Source organism: Aulonocara sp. 'chitande type north' Nkhata Bay, linkage group LG6 (genome assembly GCF_057382095.1).
Source record: "Aulonocara sp. 'chitande type north' Nkhata Bay isolate Kocher_YH1m ecotype deep benthic linkage group LG6, A_spYH_male_GT1.1, whole genome shotgun sequence".
Lineage (NCBI taxonomy): Eukaryota > Metazoa > Chordata > Actinopteri > Cichliformes > Cichlidae > Aulonocara > Aulonocara sp. 'chitande type north' Nkhata Bay.
The window spans coordinates 33819559-33836938 of NC_141349.1; the positions used below are offsets into that span (position 1 = coordinate 33819559).

Sequence of the window (17380 nt, forward strand, 5' to 3'; positions counted from 1 at the left end):
GGCAAATAAAGTTGTTTATGTCTCAGAAGTCTTTAAGCTAGTTATATTCAAACAGATTGAGCTGTTGGTACTCAAGACATCTTTCACTTGCCTCGTCTGGTATGTAGCATTGAGTTGCATTTAAAAATTTTTCCATCAAAACCAAATCCTCACGCCAGCCAACTGTCGTCTTTTGCTGTTCCCTCAGTAACAAAATAAATGCACTGAGTTAGAGCGGTGTGACCTTCTACCAAAGCAGTGCCATATGCTGTATAACTCATGACAAATGAGCATGGTAGGCATGATGATATGGTCATCTCAGACACGCAGCTCAGAGTACAGTACCATCTGTTTGTGAGGGGTAGCCAAACAGGAAAGTTTAAAGGGAAGGATGGCTGTAAGGGAGAAGAGCTAAGAGGCATGTTTCAGAAAGAGAATGAAAGCACAGTATACGCTAGATATGAATTATTCTTAACTCATGAAAAGCTACTCCAGTGTGATCTCAGAGTAAAAATATAGAGTTGAGAATGAATAAAATATGTAAGTATCACTTTTTAGAAAAAGAAAGACAAACCACACAACAAATACTAATACAAGATAATAATAACCTGATTATAACACGGTTTTAATACTTACCAGTATCTTGCAAAATACTACATCAAAGGAAATCAAAGGAAAACATAAACTGTAGGTTTTTTCCAGCGTTCATAGGGGAATCCCTCACAACTATCTTGTGGACCCCTGCTGTTCCCTAAACCACATTATGGGAACTCCTGTTCTAACACATTACTCATTCTCTTTTTTCCCTCCCCTCCTTTTTTCTTTGACAGTAAAAAATCCACCATTGGAGCCCTCCAGCTTCCTGTCTCTTCCTCCCAAGCAGCCTAACAAGATAGGCTTTGATGAGGTATACATGCACACACTCATTCACTCTCTCACACACATAAATACGTGCACAGTAATCTAGACGTGTGTGTTTTGCATCTGCGTGCACCCAGGTGTTTATGATAAATCTGGTGCGGAGAGCTGACCGTCGTGAGCGAATGCTGAGAACTCTGTACGAGCAGGAGATCAGCTGTAAGGTTGTTGCTGCTGTGGATGGCAAGTACGTTTCTCATTTTCTTCCTCCCCCACCGCTTGTGTCTTCCTGATTTGTGCCTCTGCAACATGCAGTGTAAATTGATGTAGTGAGCCCGGGCTGAGACAAACAACCAGGTGAAAAGCAGCTGGTCGCTTGCTCTTATTTCTAGATTCCCTGAGCCACATACTTTTTGCTTATTTATGTCTCTAACCTTCGCGTGGGCTGTCCAAAAGTTAGGCTGTTATTCAGTTATTCGTAATTGATTTGTTTCTGCAGTCAGTCCTGATACCTGTATGGCTTACGAATATATTTGTGTTGTACATGTTTATTCACTGTTTCATTTGAGTATCGATTCCATATTAAATCTCAATGTCCATCTCTTTCTCTCAGAGCTCTGAACAAGTCTGATATAGAGTCTATGGGGCTTAAGATGCTGCCAGGATACAAAGACCCTTATCACGGTCGACCTCTAACCAAGGGTGAACTGGGTTGTTTCTTGTCTCATTACAACATCTGGAAGGAGGTGAGACTCTTGAGCTGGCCTAAGGCAATTATGTCTACCTGCACATCTTAGATAAGGTTTATTGTTAAAAACACAATAATTGAGATTGCGTGAGGAAAGGTGGCTTGAGCGGCAAATAAACTTGTCTTCTATATGTTTCAATGAGAGCGCTGCTTTTTTTGGACAAATTTGTACATCTTATTTGTACATTTGTACATCTTATTATTATTATTTTCATGATGAAAATATAAAAAGTGCAAGGAAAGAGAGAGGAATTACAAGCGAGGGTTAGGGTTAGGGGCAAAAACCCGGCATGCATCTACTCAAGGGCGTTGCAGTGCATGTAATCTCTATGAACTGCTATCTGCATGTGATTATGTAGGATGTATAAGCAAAGAAAAGGAGACTGGTAGCTTTCTCCAATTACAGTTCTCTTGTTGTCCAGCCTCTGTTTACCAATCATGTTTGAATAGACTTTGATTGCATGCATTTAAACAGTCCACATGAAGAGCAATTAAGGGACTGTATTCACCAAAATGCAGTTGCAAAACCAGTGACTTATTGCATTTTCATGAGCCTTTTTCATTGTATCTGTATTTGCAAACAATAACCGGGAAGTCAAAAAGCAGATATCCACTATCTGGATATCCTGGCTACACTGGAGGCCATCAAAAATAGTTAGGTTACAATTTGGGAACCAATGTCGTGTGTGCCCAGTCTACATGGTCAACTGGTAGTTTTCATAAAGAATCTTTATAAAAGACTTCATAGTTTAGCTGCACTGTTTGTCAGGAAAAAGCTCAGTCAGTATAGTAATTAAACCAGCTGTATTCAGCCTCTCCTGTTATTTTGGGAGAATGAACAAACACACAGGCTTTTATGTGTAATTATAGAAAATTAGCCATTTGTAATCATTTTGTACGAAGGACCCATAAAGGTCAAAAAGGATTTAACAAACGTTACACTAAATCCACCTAAGTACATGATGGATTTTATGCACAGGCTCACCAATATATTGGCAGCACTGTAATGCTCCATATCCATATGTCTTCGTTCAGATAGTAGACCGAGGTCTCCAGACTTCTCTGGTCATCGAGGACGACCTCCGCTTTGAAGTATTCTTCAAACGTCGCCTTCAGGCACTGCTGCAGGAAGTGACATCACACAAGCTGGACTGGGATCTCATGTGAGTGATGCTTCAGTGAACTGAGGAAATACACAGTGTAGTAAACAGAGAGGATTATCATCTCCATCATCCTCTTACAGTGAAATCCAACCATCTGTCACACGATATCTCAGACGCCACCAGTCAGATGCTGAGAACACTTGTGGGAATAATCCAGTGCAGCATCCCACTCCTGAGCACCATCCTACGGCATTTTCATTGAAACTATCCGAAATAAGAGCTGTTCGGGAGACTCATCTAGACATGACCTTCAAATATTGCAGCAAAGTCTGCTTGAGCTGAGCTGCAACTATATTTAGTATTTCTAAAAGCCCGATTGTATATTTTTATATTCGTATTTTTTTTCTTATGAATTCAACAGCTGAGGAGGAATTGATTGAATTTTCTTGCTGCTGGGTTCTTTGTCATAGTGGCAGCAGAGACTCATTGATATCTCATTAAGAGTTTCCACTATGCGAGTGTGAAAAAATGTTGTTAAAACACAAACATTTATTCCAATCACATTATTAAGTGGAAATTATTAATCGAACTCCAATATTGCTATGTGGAGTTATTTTTAAGCTATAATTGCACAAACGTTGTAATTGATGCATTTGCTACTGTCTGGCAAGAGAAAGGGATGTGGGTCCCATTCTGCCTACTTACTTGTGTCCATTTGCAATTTCACCGTGGATATCCAGTATCAGCTAACCAGTGCACATCTTCACTAGGTTTGGGCGACTGGACGAATATATCGACTATCGACGATAGGCTGAGCCCATCGGTGATCGTTTTTATAAGGGCGATTTATTTATTTATTTGCCCATAAGTAAGTTTGCTAATAATGATGGAGCTAATAGAAGCAGTCAACAGAAAAAAATAATAATAGCGCTGTTTTAACAGCATCCTCTTTCATCTGCGAGCAAATGCACCCTCCTCAGAATACGCCCAAATGCTTGTTGATGGAGCTGCAGAAGCTGGTGATAGCCTAGGATGGTGGACACGTACATGCTCATGCAAGTTAGTCGTGTTTGAGTACTTTGCTCGCACTATACGTCTGCACAAGCGGCACACCGCTTTGGTTAGATCCTTAGGTTTACCTCTTTCATCCCAAATGGGCAACTTTATATTTTATTTTAGTGTTGTCAGCATTAACGCACTGTCATCACAACTATCGCGATTAAGAATGAACCCATCTGGAGTCAAAATCCCTGAAATGTCTCTGTCAACGCATTTCGGGCAGTTTGTCCAAAGTCTGTTCATTCTGCGCTCTAGATGGGTTGAGCACATTAAAAATTTTGATCGTGATGACCGGGTTAACGCTGTCATCCCTTATTTTTTGGGCAAATTAGTTCGTCCATGTTTGGACTTCTTCTGTGTGGTAAACACGTGCATGACTACATTTCTCCGCCCATCAAAAAGTCTGCACATGCGCACATGTATCGCCCATCGCCGATTATTGGACTGACAATTGTCAGTTGGAAAATTTTTACATATTGCCCAACCCTAATCTTCACTGTTGATGAGAGTTTCCCAGCAAGTGTCCAAGCCCCAAGAAGGCGCATCAGGGCAGGAGTAGTTCTCAAGGTTTTGCGTTGTGTACTTTTCCTCCACAGTTAGACCATCACTGCAGAATTTTACATTAATGTTCTGAAGCATCACAGAGGGAAGTGTGCCTGCTCACAGTGGGTTTTAAAACAAATTGAAACAATATTCATCTGTGTGCTGATTCTTAGTTGCTAATTAAAATATAAGTTCACTTAGTTAATTCAAGAGGATAAAACTAAAAGGGTCATATTCAAATCTGATGCCTACCATCTCTTCCATCTGGATTCAGCATAGTTGTTAAGACAGTAGAGTAGATTTACTGTTATTAGCTGTCATTTCAAATCTGTGATCTGTGCCTCTTATATGTGAACAACTCTTGCAGTTATATTGGGCGGAAACGAATGCAGGTGGACCATCCAGAGAAGTCGTTACCAAACATCCACAATCTGGTGGAGGCCGACTATTCCTACTGGACTCTTGGCTACATGTTGTCGTTACAAGGAGCCAAGAAGCTCCTCGGTGCAGATCCTCTAAGGAAGATGCTGCCTGTTGACGAGTTCCTTCCTGTCATGTACAACAAACATCCAGTGTAAGTATAACCCATCTGCTCTCCACGTGTTCTCTTTGTTCCTGTTATCTGCCTCCTCTTTGTGATTCCTCTTCTGTGGCGCTCTTGTAAATCTAATCACATCCCCGCTTGTCTCGCTCATCAGATCAGAGTACATGGACCACTTTGAGCGTCGGGACCTGCGTGCATTTTCTGCTGAGCCGCTTCTGGTGTATCCGACCCATTACACAGGAGACCCGGGCTACATCAGTGACACGGAAACATCAGTAGTCTGGGACAACGAGTCAGTCAGGACCGACTGGGACCGAGCCAAGTCCAGGAAAACTCAGGAGCAAGAAGAGCTGAGTTTCGAAGCCCAAAACTCTGACGTATTGCAATCTGAACTGGAGAACTGGAGCGCACGGGACGAGCTGTGATGAAGGAGGGAAGATTTGAGGAGGAGTTAGAGAGAAAGAACTCTGGCATTCATTCAGAGATAAGACTGAGGGAAATAGAGCAAAGCTGTGATAGTGGGAGGAAATAGAAAATATGGAGGGAATCTAACAAAGTGGTGGAATAAAGGAGTCATAGTGGAACAGATGGACAATGGGCTGATGAGGAACAAATTATTTTTCTCTCTTCACTATTGAATCTTTCTCTTGAGAGAGGAGGTTAGATGTAGAGTTAACTCTTGAACAGTCAGCTGTCAGCTTTTGTTTTATTTATTACATCCCATAGACGTCCCTTGTCCACCGCTGGTCTCTTAATAGTTTTTAACATGAGAATTTCACATGCAGTTTTGCATGTCTCCAAAAGACACTCCAGTAATGTTTCAACTGTCCAGAGCAATTTCACCAATACTTTCCCTAAATCACACGTTAAAGCTGCAGTATGTTCTGAGTTAAAATGTGACCTCCTAAAGAATAACAAGGTTATATTACGTTTCTTCTTCTACTGTCTAAAATTCTCTCTCTGGAGAAAACAATCACCAAAACATTTCCCAACATGGTTCCCAGCATGTTTGGCCACTTATTAGGGCTGCACGATTAATCGTTAGAAAATCGCGATCTCAATCCATACTTATGTGCGATCTCATTTCCAAATGACAACGATTAAAAAACAAAAAAACAAAACAAAACACGACGACGACAATTGTACCGCATTTTGATCCGGGACGTAATCTGCATGAAAACAAGCGCTCACTCTTCCTGCTCAACAAATGACAAGGGCGGAGCCTTATACCACGTGATACAGAAGCTGTGCCGTGTGATGCTAAAATTAGCAGGGAAAAAACAACGGAGAGCACGTCAGGGATGACGAAAAAGTGACAGGAGAAAATCCGTCCCGGTCAACCACCCAAACATCAATAACAGGAACCTTATACAGCGCTTCCCTATACACGTCGAACTCCCGCAGGAACAAAGAAATTACGGAGGCTATTACTTAGCACCTGACGAAAGATATGGCTCCCATCAATACTGTGCAAAACGAGGGATTTAGGAAAATGATCAACACCCTAGACAAACGCTACACAGTGCTGTCCCGCAACTATTTTTCTATTGTTGCACTACCTGCTCTATACATGCAGTGTCGAGCAACGACGGAGACGGAATTTCAAGCAGTACAACATTTTGCGGCAACCACAAAACGTGAGACATTTGTTGTTTTTATGTTTATTTATTGGCTTTATGTTCAGTCTCAACTGTTACGAAGTTGATGTGCAGTTAATAAGTGCAATAAATATTTATACTGGAAAAGAGAATCGTGAGAGAATCGTGATCTCAATTCTAAGCAAAAAAATCGTGATTCTCATTTTATGCAAAATCGTGCAGCCCTACCACTTATCCCTCTTCACTGGATGGATCCGTTCCACCAAGACACTTTTGGTCATTCATTAGTTTCAGTTTAACAGCTTTAACAGTTTAGAAGGACTAAAATAAACCAGCAAATCTAAAAAATAAGAAAAACCATATTAACATATTGATAAATATCGATGATATCGATATATATAAATTTCCTGTAAATTCATGTCGTGAAACTTCATATTTCTATTGTGATCACATCCAGGTTGGGAACATAGACTGTACAGGGAAGATGGTGTGGGCCACTGTGACATCAGAAGAGCATTTTGAATGCTTGGATTTTTTACGGTTTTCATCCTTTATTGTCTGAATTACTCTAAAATTAACAATAATTACATAATGAAAATCATAAGAAATCAAACTGATTGAAACCAGTGAGAAGTAGAAGAACGAGTAGCTCTCTGCTGGCCATTGGGTGGAAAAAATGTCAGTTTAAGATCATTCTCACTGGTTTCCCTTTTCAAACCATGAGGCTACGTTCATCTTTCATATTCAGTCTGTTGCTGGGAATCACCTCTGTTCGCCTTTTCTGACTCTTAATACCTTGATCTTTAATTTAGGCCCAAGCAGCCATTGTTATTTACTACATGTTATGTTTTGGGAGATTAATTTTAGGCTTACTTATTTGTAACTGATGAATGTATCTGTTTTACCTGTTACCAAAGGATTTGTTCACACTTGAATAACAGCAGGATTGATTTTTGTATTTCCTTAGTTCGCAGCTCATATTGCAGTTTTAACCCAGACTTGCAGCTTTGGTTGTATTTTTGTTTGTTAAAACAAATGAATATAGATTTTTTTGTAATACCTCTAAAGTCTTGTCTGTTCTCTGTGTTTTCAAAGTGTGTCTTTTTTGCTTTGTTTTTACCAAAGGATGACTAACGCCTTTGATATGAAAGGATTGGTTGGTTGACATTTTTTCTCCACTGGATTTAAGTTAGGCTGAAACAGGGAAACGCTAGAGCATCAGCACCTCAAAGCTCAGTTAAATGTACATGGAAGCACTGACACGCTGCCGGCTGTGGTTAAAGCTGCAGTGGCTAAAATATCAAAGTATCTGCTTTGCCTCCTTTATTGGCACACTACAGTTTTATTTAAGCACAGACATGAATGTTATTTAATTAGTGCCCACTGGTGTTTGCCTGCCCTGTAACTACATAATGCTAAGCTCTGGTTACAGCAAGCCACCATTACCTCTCCCCATTCATTGTGTTTATACTCATTATGGCTTACTCATTGCTGACCAGTGAAGCGTGCTCGTTCTACACCGACTGCCCTACAGTTTCATGATATTTGCATCTGAGATCAAGAGTTTGTTGTTGGATTAGAACAAAAACATTTAATTAGTTAAAGAAATTATACTCAAGGGAGACATTTTTAGTCTTGACCTCTGCGAGAGTAGCTTTGCATGATTAACAGTTCACAATAATCCATGTTTATGTTACAGTAGGATTTGGTGTAGCACATCAGTTCATCCATTATTTCTTTTAAGCAAATATTTGTTTGATTGGCAGCCTCTTGCAATCAAAAGACTTGAACAGGTGGTGGGAGCTGTAGCTGCTGTGACCATATTAGGGTTATCCCCCCTTATTTACATCAAATGGAGCCAATTTTAGGAAAGATTTGTTGTAATATGAGTGCTTGGAGCATTCTGAAGTCTGAGCTTTTGACTCACATAGATTACCTCAACATATCCTCACCTCTTTACTTGAATGTTTGGCTAAAAATCAGCATCCACCACTGTAACAGTGTACATCCACTTTGATATCACTTGCAATCACACTCAAACACACTGCCAGAGGGCCATTTCCACCAACTGCCAGACCGACTTCATGGATAACCTCAGGTATACTAATTTCTTAGATGATGCTTTCACCACATGTCTGAGATCGGTCTGAGATCTCTTGCACTCAAACATTACAGTTCATGATAAGAGAAGCATAACTGACTTACATCGACACCTGTACAGTACAGCCATGCTTCTAGGCTCACCTAAAAAAAAAAAAAAAAGCTTCAGCATGTGTTGTGTGCATTTGGTCACATATCCAAAGCATGTATTATTCAAAGGAGCGTATGCATGTGTGCGTGTTTTTGTGCATTCATGTGCAGTGACGCATGTCTGTGTGACTCAGACTAATCCTATTAGGGCTCTCTCCCTCTCTCTCTATATTTACCTCAACCCTCTCCCTGAGATTAACCCGGGTACTTTCTGCAAGTGCCTCTGCAGCTCGCTAAGTACTTTCCTACAGCACAGCTTGGAGTTCACCGGAACCAGGCTCAAAACTATTCACTCTCTCAGTTAATTCTGCACCCTGCCTGTTAAATCAGCCTTAAAAACAGGATACAAAAGAATCAGTATTATGCTTTGATGGCTTAATGGGTGATATCAGACTCGAGCCAGAAAATTAAGCTGCGAAGGGAAGATTGAAACAAGCCCATCCTACCTTTGCAATCCAATTTGTCTTCTTTTTCCATCCCTCCTTTACTCGCTCCCTTCTTGTCTTTAAGTAATAAGATTTCTAGTGTTTAGCTGGTGTTTTAGGGCACACTCACATACACACACATCCTCTGCCCCTCAATTACAGCACTGCCACACCTCCAGCTATCTGTAATCTCCCTTCGAGGACCACAGAGTGCAGGGTGAACAAATTACAGAGAAAGGGGTGAAGACACAGTGAAAGGTGCCACTAAAATAACAAGCTTCACAGGATTTAAGGGAAGAGGGGGGAAAAGGCATATGAAACAATATAATGTCTTGAAAGACAGGAGAAAATCTGGATTCCCTCTGTTTTTTTTTTGTGAGAGCCGAGGAGTTTCAAGGTGAGGTAAATTACTTGTGTATATTTAGCTGCCACTGCACGTACAAAGATTGATGGCCTATTAAATTAGCTTCTAACAAGACACGGCAGTCTTGCTAGTGTATATCAGGAGCTATTGATCATCTTCGAAAAGTGAAGCAGATTATTGTGAAATAACTTTTCCAAATGTAAGATTTAAGTTTTGACCTTTCTAAGCCTTACAATAAATCCTCTTTTTTTTCCAGGTAAGGTCCAGTGCTGCTCAATTTCAGATGTATTTCTCCTACATTAGCCTTGGACGTTTCAGTGCAGAATGGTAGTCTCAAATAGATCTGGCACAGCTCAAAGCCACAGAGCCAAATCTAATTTGTGAGGTTATCGCTGTCAATTCACAGCCAGCAGCAACTTCTGCAACAGAAATACAGGCTGGGCAAGACAGATAAAGCATATTTCTTAGCTTTTTGGCCTGAACTGTATTTCTATATCTGAAATTTATCTCTTATGGGTCTTTTTTTTGTTTGTTCTGAACCATAAGTTGTCTCTTGGAAAACACCATTTCATAAAAGCTTTATTCATACTGACTAACTCGTTCTAGCTGGGCTGTTGTATTGTCAGTTTGTCAAATTACCGTGTTTCAATGGGACAACAGGAAGTTTCCTTTTTTAAATTTTTTTTATAAATCGTAAAATTTACTCCTTTAAAAGGAACCAGCATTTATCAAACAATTACTCCCAATTTAGGGACCTGGCCTGCTGGTTCGTAATGGTGGCATCCTAATAACTGGCCAAACTGAAATAATTTTTGACAAAATAATTGGAACTGCTGCTTTCCTTCCGCTAAATCGTCACGATTAAGAACAAAATGTGATATCGGTCCCTCTGGATCAATTTTTTATACACCAGTGTGGGGTAATCATTCATTATTTTCATGTAAATTACCATTTGCTGTTCGGTCACAGTAGGATGCAACTGTCATGGATCGCTGTGTGGCAAGCAGGAGGAGGACCCAAATGCAAAACTCACAGACACGGGGATGAACTTAAAGAACACAGCTTTAATGCTGGCACGGCAGAATACAGGAAATACAGAACTAACTGGGAAAAAGTAAACTAACATTCGCAGGAAGGCACAGGGAGATCCACACAACATGAGGGACGACGTCACGCTGAACAGAGGGAGACGCAGACAGAAATACACAGAGGGTTAACGAGGAAAGTGGGAACACACGGGGAACACAGGTGACACTGATAATCATAACGAGACAGGGCGGGGTGAACTGAACATGACATGTACGGGCGTGAGAGTCACAAAGTAAACAGGAAGTGCACAGAGGTTCAGACCGGAGGAGAGAGAGCACGGGGAAAACACAGACATAACGGGCTGGGAAAACATGAAACAACCACAAAGGGAGACGAGGGCTCATAAATACATAGAGGGCACACAGGGGGAAGAGAGAGCACGGGGAGAACTTAGACATAATGGGCAGGGGAAACATGGAATAAAACATAAGGAGAGACGAGGGCTCACAGATACACAGAGGGGCACACAGGGGGTAAAAGCCATGAAGGGAAAACACTTAGGGAACAACACAACAGGGCAACTCAGAAAACATGGCCTAAGCAAGGAACAAAATACAAACATACAAGAAAACTAAGAACACTGGGCCAACATGGCCCAGGACCATGACAGCAATAGTGACTCAGCTCATGCTTTGTTTGAAATTCCCCCCCTCGAAAAAAAAAAAATCAAAAAACTTTTTGTGTAAACAAAAGTAATTTGTTCAGGATAGATGTAACCACTGTCTACAGATTGTACCTCTAAAACACCAAAGCAGTGACATTTTGAAAAATGGTTCTAGCATTTTTTAAGCTTTAAAGGCCCTGAAGCAGATGTTCCTAATTATTCTTTGATGCTGATGGAATCCAACATGAGCACAAATAATCTGTCAAACTTGTTTTGACTGTTTTTTGTTTTGCGTGGGCAGTAGCAATGCTCCGGATTCACCTGTAAGTGCACCCAAAATGTCACAGACACTCCAAACTTGATTCTTGCTTATTTTGTCGTGCATATTTGTTGAAATTCACAAGACACTAAAATATTTCAGATTTAACATCCTGAGACCTCAGCTCTTGTTTTGGATGGATTTTCTATTTCTCGTAGCTATTTGGGATCAGTCGGACCTGACAGGTCTAAAAACAAAACATTACCTATGAAAAGTGTGTCCTCAAGTGTGGACAATGGGTTCATTTTACTGCACAAAACAGTGACGTCTACAAAGTATAAAACACTTTATTGAGCAGAGTGAAGTACTGAAAACCTGAAATTCAATGCCCTGTGACTACACAGGGTCTCAGGGGTTTCACACTAATGTCAGCCTCAATCACAGTTTGCAAAATGAAACATTTATGGATGCAACAGATAGGAAAAAAAAAAGTCATTATTTCAGGACTGTGCTGTACAAGCCACCACACATGCATATTGTTGAACGTATGTACATAAAACTTCATCTAACCCTCCTTGTTTCCACAGAGGGCCTTTATCCTTTTACATTCCTGTCTTTCATCATGGTTGACCTTTTCCTAAACCGAGTTCTCATCGAGAACAACTGGGACCAAGACGAACTCAACACTGAGCGTGAGATCATGGGGATTCTCGAAAATCGCATCGTCATGCTGTTCTTTGCATCTGCTGAATGTGAAAAGTGCCTGGAGTTTGTGCCTGTTCTGAACGACTTCTTTAAGAGACTGAAAGATCCAGCATACATCGAATACCCGAAACTGCTCGCACTCATCTACATCAGGTTCCCACATCTTTTTTAATCTATATATCTGTCTTATACATATGCAGTTACATAAATATATCTATTTGATCAGTTTTGAGATTTCCAGATTTCTCTCTCTAGTTTGGACCAATCAGAGGAGAAACAGGAAAAATTCCTCAAAGAGCTGCACAAAAAGGTTCTGTTTCTGGCCTTTGAGGACCCATACAGGAAGTGAGTGTTTAAATATATGTGCATATATTTAAGCTGTTTGTCAGTGCACCTAGTCTGGAGGACCACATCACTCTTTGTACAAAATTAGAGTATATTTTCATGCCAGTCTATTTCTGTTTTTCAGGGAACTGCAGACCATGTTTAAAGTGAAGGATGTACCAACAATAGTGGTCCTGCGTCCCGACGGCTCTGTCCTCTCTCCAAACGCTGTGCGGGACATCTGTCGTTTCGGCTGTGACTGTTTCCAAAACTGGCAGGAATCGGCCGAGCTTGTTGAAAGGAGCTTCATGCTCAACGAGGAGTTTGACAACCTTAACTTGCGCAGTGCCACTGACCCTGTGAGGAGGCTCAAGTACAAGACAGAGGACGACAAACGCAAAAAGAGATGGTGGAAGTTATGGGGGAAGGGAAAAGATGGAAATGAAGAGGAGAAAGATGGAGCATGGGATACCAAGAGAAATGAGGGAGATAACAATACCTGGAGGATAAGATGAGGAAAACATATATCATATAATATATTCTGTATGTTATCACTCAGACATTTAGGAGAAATATTTTTGTTTTAGAAAGAAATTTTTATCTGCTGTTCCAGAAAATTGATCAGAAATGTTATCAAGATTAACTGCTTTAATTCATAATCAGGAATTTATGAATATGAATTTATGTAGAGCTTGCATGCTCTCTCTGTGTTTGGGTGGTCTGGCTTTCTCCAACACTCCAAAGACATGAGTGGGTTTAGGTTAATTTGTGAATCTAAATTCCCTGTGAGTGTGGATGGTTGCCTGTCTCTATGCGTTAGCTGTGCAATAAATTGCTGACCTGTCCAGGGTGTACCCTGTTATAGCTGGGACTGGCTACAGCCCCCTCATGACCCTGAATTTGGATACCAGTGAGAAGATGGATGGATGGATGAATAATAACCAGGAACTGTTTTTTCAACAACCATCAGTCTTTGTTTTTGAGTTTAAGTTTATTTTACCAGTTTTTCTTGGTGTGCCATAGATAGATAGATAGATAGATAGATAGATAGATAGATAGATAGATAGATAGATAGATAGATAGATAGATAGATAGATAGATAGATAGATAGATAGATAGATAGATAGATAGATAGATAGATAGATAGATAGATAGATAGATAGATTTTCATACTGTGTGCACTAATCGTTTTACAAACCAGCACAATCTGGCTCTGTGAGGTGTTTTTTCTCAAGTCAAAGACTCTGATGCAGTTGTTGTCTTGCACAGTTTTGCACTCTGGCTTCCAGCTTCTCTTTCTAATCAAGTTAGAACCAGCTTGGGATCTTCTTTGTAGGGTTAGGTTGGTGCACGCCATTGTAGGGAACAATACAGTTTTGTTTTGTTTTTTTGTTAATTTCCTGAGTGGAATAGCCTTCATTTCCTAGAACAAGAATAATCTGTTGCGCTTCTTTTTATTAACCATTTTGAGACTCACTTTAATGTTGCATAAGATGAAAACAAATTTCCTTTTCTTAAAAACCCCCAAAACAAGCAGAGAGCAGATGTACGCTATAAAGCAGACTGTTTGAAACTAACATCTACTATTACTGCTCATCTGTTGTTGTGGATACCTACTGTATATGTTGATGGCGTTTTTTCTTTTCTTTATATTTTGTTGCTACTATTCAGTTGGTGATATTCACTACCACAAGAGATGCCACTGTTTTTATTCAGAAAACACAAACATGTACAAACCAATCCTGACTAAATGTGTGAGTATCGATCCCCAGGATTCCAATCTAAAGCTCTACAAATCAATACCTTCTTATTGACTTAGGATCAAATTACTGTGTATAGCAAGAGAGGACTCACGTGTATACTGGCTACTCCAGCTGTGCAACTCTACAGACTTTCTTCCCTCTTCTTTACCCTTTCTACTGACAATATAATTCTTCTGGCAAAGTAATTCAAGACATATCAGCTCCATTTCCAGCAGCATCAGGCAGCTGTTTTCTGAGCCAATAATCAGTGGAATGTACGTGTGCTGCTCAGCATGATAAAGAAACAAGACGAGAAATTAGCTGGTGAAAAAAGTCCAGCTTTCTGCAGCTAACAGTCAAGATATAATATTTTCTCACTGGGGAGGGGAGACAAAAGTGAATGCTAAAAACAGGTAACAGGCTTAAATTAATCAGATACAGAGACTGATATCTGCTGGATATGTAAACAGGCAACTATTTTCAACCACACTGTTTTTTTGAATAATATTTGGGCAAAAAACCCCTAAAAATATACATGTAATTGCATTTTTTGGCTACATTTAGGTGCTGGCGCCTGCTTGTTTTGTAACTGAAATTAATGTCTTGTCAGTGTGTTATTTACTTTCATAACACTGTTATTTGTCTTTACTATTCTTTATTAACTACGTCTCCTCAGAGTTTGCACTTTGTTATTGCATAGTTAAATGTGAATTGTATGCTCTCCAAAATCATTAAATTCTCTATTCTTTTAATATAAACAGTGCCTGTATCACTGCTGTGCTTTCATGGCCATATTGTAGTGTTCCCAGTAGAGCAAATCAAACTATCACTACGCACATATTCCCTGCGGCTCTGCTATTCCATTAATTACTGAATATTAAAGGTCTCACAGTGGCTCACTTCATTAAGGTTCTTTTTCTTCTTTTAAGCATGTCTCTCATTCTGTAATTTCTTCGCTCTTTATTCAGACAGACTTGATTGTTCAGTCACTGCTTTCACATACACACACCATCAGTGCGAGCACTTCATGTTCCTTGTCCCTCTGTCACCTTGTCTTTCAATCCCTCCCTCCCAGACATATGAGGGGAGGTGGAGAGCAGGGACACAAAAGAAGAGGTAGTGAGCAGCTACTGCCACCAAGGTGAAGGCGAATGAGGGAATGCGATACGAACTGGCAGACTGGGAAGTGATTCTAGTGTGATAAAGGAAGAGGTGAAAAGAAATATAAGGCTAGATTTTGAAGGCTATTTTCTTTTTGGATTTGCTGCCTCAAGGAGAGATAATATTTGTTAGAGGTAAGCAACTGTGAGGATTATCCGATTTAACAGCAAGCGAGATTATATATGATTACTGTAATCGATTTGGGAGAGTAGAAACATACAGTGAAACACAAGGCAAAACCATTAAAATCGCCCAGATAAATATTTCCAAATGTCAAGACTTTTTACTGCTATTGTGAAGCCTTTAATATTCTAATGTGTGTTATGCTACATGGTTTGAGCTATCATGATTAGCGGTGATGTGCCTACTCTTTCTTGATTAATCCAAAGCATATTAGTAGCTTTGCTTCTCCCTTTGTAGCACCCCTTCATCATGGTGGACTTATTCATTGACCGGGTCCTGTTAAAGAACAACAAGGACCAAGATGAGCTGGACACAGAGCATGAGATCATCATGCGCCTGCAGAACCGAATCCTGATGCTCTTCTTTGCTTCTGCTACGTGTGAGACCTGCAGGCAGTTTGCGCCCACGCTCTCTGACTTCTACAAACAGTTGACAGATGAGTTCTACGTGGATCGTGCTGCTCAGCTGGTTCTCCTGTACATTAGGTAAAACACACAGAGGCACACATATAGGTGTTTATTAGAACTGTAGCGTCTAACACTGGAATAGATTTTCTCCTCTGTTACTTTATTAAACTAACCTTGTCTCTAGCTCGAATGTAAAATTAAAATGCATGCACGTATGTGCACTTGCGTAATGCATGTATGAATTTCCTTTAAGAAATAAGAACCGCAAGAAAAATGACATTGGGAGTAATTTTTACTGGAGTATATCCCTTTCACTCTCTAGTTTGGACCAGTCAGAGGAAGAGCAAGAAGGTTTCCTCAAAGAGCTCCCCAAAAGGTGCCTGTTCCTGGCCTATGAGGACCCCTACAGGAGGTGTGTGAGATTAGCCAGTTAGAAGTGTATATAACCTGCTAGTGGGTGATGGTAATGTAAATCCATTAGCTCTATGCTAGTGTGTGTATGTGTTTCCGCAGGGAGCTGGAGGCTATGTTTAACGTGGAGGAGGTGCCCACAGTGTTGGTGCTGCGTCCCGACTGCTCCATCCTCATCCCTAACGCCGTGGATGAGATACTCCGCCTTGGAACAGACTGCTACCACAACTGGCAGGAGGCAGCAGAACTCATTGACAGGAACTTCATGAACAAAGAGGACTTTGAGGAGAAGTCCATGCGCAGCTTCAGCGACCCTGTGAGAAGACTGAAGTATAAGGTGGAAGATGAAAAGAAGAAAAAGAAGAAGAAAAAGCGAAAGGGGTGGGGTGGAGGTGGAGATGAAGGTGTGGAGGCGGATGGAGGAGCGGGCGACAAGGAAGGAGGGGGATCACCATGGTGATTGAGAGCAAGAACGGGAGAAAAACACTGCTGATTTGCCTAAAACTTGCTGCTGTCCTTCACAGCAAAAAATATCGCAGATATTTCAGTAGAAATGTGAAGCTGACCTTATTGTGACTGGCTTTGCTTCAGTGGTACAAAGATCGTGGTCCTACAACAGCTCCAGTGTACAGTATGTGGGCAGCAAACAACAAAAAGAAATATAACACTATCTGCAGGAACACTGACAGCTGCTTTGATTTGGCTGTATTTGATGTCTCTGAATGCTGCCAAGTATACAGTCGAGACAAGGTTTGGTCTGAGCCAAGTCTTGCCATTACGGCTTGTTTTATTACACACTGGAGATGATTATAACCATTTCTCCATTCTCAACAACACGGCTCTGTAATGCACTTTTTTTAAAATGATAATTTGTGCGTCCAATCAAAACACACCATGCATAATCTGAAATCAATGAATTATTCAGCGCCATTAAAATAATTTTGTTAGTGACTGTTTTGCTTTGAGTGTTTGTGAAGTCTAGCTGCACTTTACAGACTACACAAGCAGCAATCAGAGCTATTCA

At 40.5% G+C, this 17380-nt stretch overlaps 3 protein-coding genes and 1 long non-coding RNA gene across 6 annotated transcripts in view; 3 read left to right on the plus strand and 1 right to left on the minus strand.

Annotated features, from left to right (window-relative positions):
• The window catches only part of LOC147328220 (procollagen galactosyltransferase 1-like), an 18986-nt gene extending 11475 nt beyond the window's left edge, over positions 1–7511 (plus strand). Inside the window, exons 7-12 of the mRNA XM_086296455.1 lie at positions 810–886; positions 978–1084; positions 1451–1583; positions 2621–2748; positions 4658–4864; positions 4989–7511. Of these exons, the coding sequence (XP_086152581.1) occupies positions 810–886; positions 978–1084; positions 1451–1583; positions 2621–2748; positions 4658–4864; positions 4989–5259 (923 nt within the window). The 3' untranslated portion in view covers positions 5260–7511. The remainder of the gene's footprint in view (positions 1–809; positions 887–977; positions 1085–1450; positions 1584–2620; positions 2749–4657; positions 4865–4988) is intronic.
• The window catches only part of LOC147328221 (uncharacterized), a 15202-nt gene extending 5938 nt beyond the window's left edge, over positions 1–9264 (minus strand). The window contains exons 1-2 of one of the 2 annotated variants that reach the window (XR_015129928.1): positions 9129–9264; positions 2571–2768 (exon numbers count right to left, since the gene is read on the minus strand). This is a non-coding gene — a long non-coding RNA (uncharacterized LOC147328221). Of the gene's footprint in view, positions 1–2570; positions 2769–4542; positions 5672–9128 lie in introns of those variants that run through there. The other variant, XR_015129929.1, reaches the window with a different exon arrangement.
• Positions 9199–15126, plus strand: LOC147328222 (nucleoredoxin-like protein 1). Of its 2 annotated transcripts, XM_086296458.1 has the most exons (4): positions 9199–9504; positions 12011–12281; positions 12384–12473; positions 12598–15126. In XM_086296458.1, the coding sequence occupies exons 2-4, from the start codon at positions 12046–12048 to the stop codon at positions 12965–12967; spliced, it is 696 nt and encodes a 231-aa protein (XP_086152584.1). In that variant the 5' UTR covers positions 9199–9504; positions 12011–12045; the 3' UTR covers positions 12968–15126. The 2 variants fall into 2 exon arrangements, with proteins under 2 accessions (XP_086152584.1, XP_086152582.1); XM_086296456.1 differs by lacking the exon at positions 9199–9504 and having other exon boundaries at positions 9529–12281.
• A 165-nt stretch (positions 15127–15291) lies between these two features.
• Positions 15292–17307, plus strand: nxnl1 (nucleoredoxin like 1). Its single transcript, XM_086296459.1, has 4 exons — positions 15292–15489; positions 15776–16023; positions 16268–16357; positions 16459–17307. Exons 2-4 carry the CDS (start codon positions 15788–15790, stop codon positions 16814–16816), a joined length of 684 nt encoding a protein of 227 aa, XP_086152585.1. The 5' UTR covers positions 15292–15489; positions 15776–15787; the 3' UTR covers positions 16817–17307.
• The last annotated feature ends 73 nt before the right edge of the window (positions 17308–17380 follow it).